The sequence below is a fragment of the Cottoperca gobio genome, chromosome 8, assembly GCF_900634415.1.
Source record: "Cottoperca gobio chromosome 8, fCotGob3.1, whole genome shotgun sequence".
Taxonomy (NCBI): domain Eukaryota; kingdom Metazoa; phylum Chordata; class Actinopteri; order Perciformes; family Bovichtidae; genus Cottoperca; species Cottoperca gobio.
Genome location: NC_041362.1, coordinates 20,910,324 through 20,917,299, shown reverse-complemented (window position 1 = coordinate 20,917,299; position 6,976 = coordinate 20,910,324). Strand labels below are relative to the sequence as shown.

General features: G+C 43.9%; 1 protein-coding gene across 1 annotated transcript; it reads left to right on the top strand.

The window, feature by feature from the left end:
* Nucleotides 1–534: 534 nt before the first annotated feature.
* Nucleotides 535–6,354, top strand: hoxb2a (homeobox B2a). The gene is made up of 2 exons (XM_029437152.1): nucleotides 535–3,470; nucleotides 4,914–6,354. The coding sequence occupies exons 1-2, from the start codon at nucleotides 2,987–2,989 to the stop codon at nucleotides 5,723–5,725; spliced, it is 1,296 nt and encodes a 431-aa protein (XP_029293012.1). The 5' UTR covers nucleotides 535–2,986; the 3' UTR covers nucleotides 5,726–6,354.
* Nucleotides 6,355–6,976: the final 622 nt, after the last annotated feature.

Here is a 6,976-nt window from a genome sequence, read left to right as displayed (position 1 = left end):
TGACTTAACATGGTGAGCAGTGGCTTATGACTTAGTCGTAGCAGACAGAAACCTTTAGAGCATTTAGACTGTTTTACTTTTCAACTACGCCTGTTAATGTTTTTCTTTGTCTTTTCTACTTTTACTCTTCATGAGAAAGCTAAATTCCATAAAAAAAATATGAGACCCAAAATACTGTAAGTCCCCTGTGACCCACATTGTGGCTACAGAACCAGAGTAGAACCGAGAGCAGAGAGCTTTACAACAGAGACTGTAGCTCAGACATTTCAACTCAACATTTTCTCTCCAGTCGACTTTCTTTGTCTCTTGTTGTCTCTCTTTTCCCCACATACACACACTGATACATGTGCACTGTGTTACTGTTTGTGACTGAAACAAGCCCCGAGGCCTGCGCCTTGGCCCGGTCACGTGGTCTCTCACGCCCCCTCCTCTCTCTCTATCTCTAGCACGCGCTTGTGCTCTGAGGCCTGAGAGCAGCATAAAACTTGGGACATAAATCAGGCTCCCATAAATAATGGCCGTACTTCCCTTTACATCTCCGTTGGACTAACAGACAATAAAAACACCAATAAGCAGAGATTGGATCTAATTTATTGCCTCATAAAACCAGACGGAGAGCTCGGATTCAGTCAATGCTGAGAAGAGTACAGCTATTACTATAGAACACGCTCACTGACATGTACAGAGATCTGGAGTCAGAACTTATTATAACTACTTAATAAGGCTATAATTTTTAGCTATATTAGACAGAACATTTGTACGAATACATTTTACTTTATGTATTTTACTCAGTAGACGAAACGAAATGAACTTTTACATCTGAAGCTTTTTTCTTTTCTTTGTCTCTTACTCTTTTATTGTTAAACGGAAATCTTAATAAGTAGTAATTGTATATTAAATTAGATACAAATAAAACGTAGTTACTGTAATGAAAATAATTAGTTTACCCTCAGTAACTGCGAAACAAAACTGACTGCTGAATAAAATAATATGAAGTCCCCATCTTCAGTAGAACAATCCACGCTTCCCATGTGATGACTTCAGCTTCTGTTCTCCGACAAAACTTCCAATAAATCGTCAGAACAAAAAAAAATAGACACAAAAATAAATACATCAAAAAATGTTGACATAGTAAAAGCTAGACGAAGAAATGAAAGCAAACGGTGCAGTGTATTGTGATGTTGGAGCTCAGTCAGCAGCTTGTGTCTGGTGTGTGTTCATGCAGCCTCGGCCTGCTCACTGCCTCAGTGGCCCTCACTCCCACTCACATTTCTGCTTCTTTTGCCTCTTTTTCAGAGTCAGGGGGCGAAGCCAACTGGCATGGGAAAGAGAGCGAGAAGGGGGTGCGAGCTGTATAGCTTGTATCAATTTGTAATTTATATCTGAGTCGTTTTATTTTATTTGATCAACAAATAAAATATTTCAGTGTGACGTGTGAGCGTATTTGCTACGCGTACAAGTAGTGAAACAATAACAGAGTAGGGCGAATAAAGGATCTAAAGGGAGAAAGAGAGAGAGAGAGAGTCAGACTGGAGGTTCTTCTTATTATGTAGGCAGAAAGAGGGGCTGCTGTCAGGCTCTTTGCAGGGAGTGAAAGATTGATCACCGCACTTTTTCTCCCACTCGGTGCTCCTCGGGACCTCCCCAAAATATGCTCTGCTAAACTCCCGAGTTCCTGATCTTTATAAAAATCTACATGTGCGTCCTGTTGCGTCTGACGGCCACTCAGCACACTCTCACTTACGATTAGCGTTCATCTTATTGCTGCTGTATTATTATTGTTGTACTAAGAAGAACAGGAGGCGCTCTCCCCTCCTTTTGCAGTTGCACGGAGCGACCTCGCTGTGAACTCTCTCTCTCTGCACAAACACACCAAACATTTTAACACACATACATCACAGTGGAGTGAGAGGGTGAGAGAGAACCACTGTAGCTAGCCTGTGTACACAGGGTATTTAGGGGACATTTTATTTAGACAACACAATGGTTTAAGTCTCTCTTACGCGAACACACACTGACGAAAGCTCCAACAACAATTTAAAAAACATAATCACAAATACACCAAGACGTCTATTAAAAAGAATACACTTACACCAACAGGCTGGCTCTCTGCCTCTGTCCCCAGTTAAAGCTACATTTGTCTCTCTGCTCTGTTAGAAGCCAATCTGCATAATTTTCACTACCACTGAGTAAAAATCTCCATCATCCTCTCCTCCTGAGCTGCTGCGCCATCTAAAAGCCTCTCCAAGTTTTCAGTGTCTAAGTTGAGGATTTTCAGCCTCTGTCACACTTTATAAGATTAATGAGCTGAGTGCTGTAAACAGTAGTTTTTTTTCTAAAGGAGCCATATTGTAAACGGTGCTGGCCAGCTCCGCTCGCCTAATGTTAACCGTCATTACATCACCCAGAGGACCGCAACAATGTCCGAGAGATGCTCTATTGTTTGTGTGTAACACGGGGACGGGATGCGCCGACCCGCCGCCCACACGGCGCACATGGCGACCGGCAGCCTTGTCGTTTTTCTCCCCAGACGTTACCCCCCCGTTAAGACAAAACAATAGCAGCTATCCTGTGATATAGCCCCTCTTTCCCACAGCATTTGGTGGAAAATAATAATGCTGCGTCCCATAGCCATCAGCGCCGCCAGGCCCGGGCCCCTGATTGGCTGTTTTGGGTCACGTGACCAGGAATTGGCTGCAATTTCGCCCCATAGTTCTTCAGTTTAGCCTACCCAGGTCCCCATACGCCAGTAATATCATCAATATACACAATTATTAAATAGACACCGCATTTACGCCATTGCGGTCGGGAGTCTACACGCTCGTGCGTTTTTTCATTTCGTTTTATTTTTGTAAGAAGCCATATTGTGTGTGTGCGTGTGCGTGTGCGAGCGTGCGTGTGTGTATGTGTTTTGTTTTTTTTATTTTGGGGAAGGGATTGTTTCAGGGGTCTCGCCGTTTGAGGTTGAAGCCGGTTTGAGGGAGCTATGAATTTTGAATTTGAGAGGGAGATCGGTTTTATAAACAGCCAGCCGTCCCTAGCAGAGTGCCTGACGTCCTTCCCTGCCGTCCTGGAGTCATTTCAAACTTCATCAATCAAGGACTCGACAGTAATTCCGCCTCCCTTTGAGCACACCATCCCCAGCCTCAGCCCCTGCACAGCCAGCCAGCCGAGACCGACTGCTAGAAGCCACCAGAACCGGAGAACCTCCGTCACTAATGGCCTCCAGACGCACCACCGAGCCGCCCAACAGCCATGCCTGCCCGGCCAGGCCCCGGCACCGGCCATGGCCAGCCCGGCCGGTCAGCTGGCCCACGAGTTCCCCTGGATGAAGGAGAAGAAGTCAGCAAAGAAGTGCCCCAAGCCTGGGAGCAGCTCCAGCGGTTGCGGATCCATCATCCCCCCTACCTCGTCTTCGCCGTCGCCGACCGCCCCCGGGTACGCTTCGGCGGGCATCGAGTCACCCACAGGTCGGTATGCTGGGAAGCAGGAGTCCGCCTGTGTGTGTGGATGGAGTGTGATTTGCAGCCTGTGCTTTCATTTTCTGTCGGCATCTTCATTTTACGTGCACATTAGAAATAACTTACCATTCATTACACACAGCATGGCTTTGGTTAGATGACATTGTCTTTTTCTTTCTAAGTGTGTGTGTGTGTGAGTGTATTGTGTATTGCTGTGATGCTGTGTCAACAGGGAAGCCATATCTAGACCACTGCATTATGCTGCAGTGCTTTGCACTGGCTCATCATGCATTTAAATATGCACCCATTAACGTCCTCCACATATTATCGCTGTCATGTTTAGGATTCAAATGTAGAATTCAGCTTTAAGCTGAGTGCAAATCTTTCACAGCAGCATCGCGTTAATTAAGTACCATCTAAAGATCAAATGTCCATAAGGCGTTATGTCTATATATAATTCTTTATCGTGCGTAAAGACGCGCAGAGTTTTTCCCCCTTTATCTATTATCCATGCTACAGCCTGTATCAATCTGTCTTTTGGGTGAATGTTGTGATTTCAGCAGCATCGCGCTGACATTATATATTCATAACACAACTGAGATGGTAGCCATATTGGATGGAGGTAGGGGATATAATGGCGAGGCTAAGCGACACAATATGTTGGGGTGGGGGTTGGGGGAGGTAGCTACCTAAAAACAGGATACAGACTGCACACAATCTGATTTTCTTGGGTTTAGGTCATTTCTGTCTTTTTCACTGACCTCCATAACAACCACTGCATTTTTTTTCATTCATTTTAATGTAATATCTCGTTTTCTCGTGTTCCTTTCTCCCTATTTCCTGCCTTTTCTGAGCTCATTCACGAAGCCATTCATGGTTTTAGTTATGTTTCTGACAGGTACCGCCACATGAGTTTCACATCGACATTCCCACATCTCCCTGCACATTTCCTCCCCATCATGATTTATTTATTTTCCTCTTTGTATTTCTCTGATCACATGCTGCAGCTTCTCACAGTAGCCTCGCTGCACTCCAGGCTTTATAGAAGAGAGAAACCCTCTTTCGTATTAAGTTTCATGTGTCTTCATTTTCCTTTTCTTTCTATATTATTATTTTTACAAGCAACAAATTGGTCCGCTATAACTGTTATGGTTTTGGCTGCTACTGTAATCGGAAGGAGTATTTTTTACGAGACTGTTTGTGTTTTATTACTGTTTTATTACAGACAGAAGAGCCGAGGGGATTTCTGTCCGATGCTGAAGCAGCTTATTTCTTGGCTGGAAATCTTGCACGCAATAAAATTGTAGAGGTTTTACAGCTCTCATGAAATAGATTACAACTTGAGGTTTAAACGAAATTAAAATTAAAAAATGAGAATAGCTTCAAAAGATTTTAAACATAAATCCTCAACATAATTTCTCTCTCCCTTTATTTGACTTTGTCTCCCTGCAGACCCGAGCCAGAGTCTGGATAGTGGAGCCGGGTCCCGCCGGCTGCGCACCGCCTACACCAACACACAGCTGCTGGAGTTGGAGAAGGAGTTCCATTTCAACAAGTATTTATGTCGGCCCAGGAGGGTGGAGATCGCCGCCCTTTTGGATCTGACCGAGCGGCAGGTCAAAGTTTGGTTCCAGAACCGGCGGATGAAACACAAGCGGCAGACCACGCACCACCGGGACGGCGGTGGTGGAGGAGGACATGAATCTAGCGACCCGGGCGGATTTGAGCCGCTCGAAGGCGCTGATGCCTCATCCCCGTACTCAAGCCAGCCGCTGGAAGCATCTGGCACCGGGGAAGCTACATCGGACGGTGAGCCGGGGAGCTGCAATCCATCTTCGGCCGCTGCACACACCGCCTACACTAATGACAGCGGGGACAATGCACAACCCACGCCGGAGAAAAGAGGCCGATTGAGCCGTCCTGAACGCCCACCGCTGCCAGAGGCATCTGGCTCCTCTGACTCCCCGCCGGCGTTCACTGCGACGAACTCTGCTGATAACCCCGGCCTGATGCAGCTCAGCGAGGCGTCCGAACAGTCATTCTCTAAGCAGCGGGACTCCTCTATCAGCTCAACCTCCTCCTCTGCGCCTCCTGCCGTGTCCTCCTCATCCGCGCTTCCCGACCTGACCTTCTTTGCCGGGGACGCCTGCCTGTCACCCAGCCTGCAGAGTTCCCTGGATAGTCCGGTGGATTTCTCCGAGGAGGACTTCGATCTGTTCACAAGCACACTGTGCACCATAGACCTGCACAATCTCAACTTCTGAGTCCAGCTGCAACATTTAAATATAAAAGAAAACTACTAATAAAAAGGAGAGGACAGACAGGCCTGTGTGGATGAACAATCGAGCCGAGGAGACGGCACTCGGCAACATTCCTGAATGAAATTTATGTTGGTTTTAAAATATATTTTCGTCTTTTTGTTGGTTTTATTTCGCTGCTATAATATAGTATGAGAGATATAGGTAATTTAATTTTTAAACATCGAAGGGAATTTTTTTTCCACGATCGAAACGTTGTGGATTTTTCTATCCCCTTGTTCAGGTATTTATTGCCTTTCTTGTTTTTGATCGTTTTTGTTAAAATTATTAACCCTTATCAGTTTGTGTGGATTTGTTTCCCCTCGTGCATTTTGGTGCAGCTTCATGGATCCTTAATAACTTCTCAGGAACTGTTCACGGAGTCTCGGTGCAGATTGCTGGACTGCTTTTAGAAACTGAAGATCGAATGAATTCTCTCTCTCTGAACGAGACAAGGCGAGAGAGAAGCCCTGCTGACGACCCGAGTTTTAGACCCTAGTTTATTTATTGAGATTCTTTAATAGTGAAAAACAAATTATTTATTGTACATATATTTTCATAGTGGAATAATAATAATAAAAACACACAAACATTTACGATGAAGCCCATGTTGTTTTGTTTTGGCTAAATGCATTCAGGGAGTGCTGCATAACTTTATAATAATTATGTGAAAACATATGGCATGCAGTAAATATTTTTATGCAGTTAACACTAAAGTGCAATTTTATAATACCATAAATATATAACAAAGTGAGGATTAGTAGACCTATTTTAATTTTTTATAATTATTTAGCTTCTGTTTTAATGGACAATATTTTTTAAATCTGTTTTTATAGTAGCCTATATTTAATTTCCATAATACAAAGTGTACATTGCAATTAGGCACATGTCTGAATCCAGTTTTTGTTTTTTTCCTTCTAATTATTAAGATACAGTTTGTCATTATTGTGACATATTTGTCATTTTATTATATTTGAATCGTCTGATATGCATTTTATTTTTGTTTCATCATTTTGGACTGAATGCTGATTTCAAGTTTAAATGCCTGGCTCCGTCTAGTTTCCCCATACTATACAACACAAACATATAGCCTGATATAGTCTGGTATGGCCCAGTATGGTTCAACTCGTGTTTACACAGAGATAACCCTGAAGAATGAGATATTTTCCAGAGCAGATACAAAGATTAGCAGAGAAACTACAATGAAGCCTTTTACTG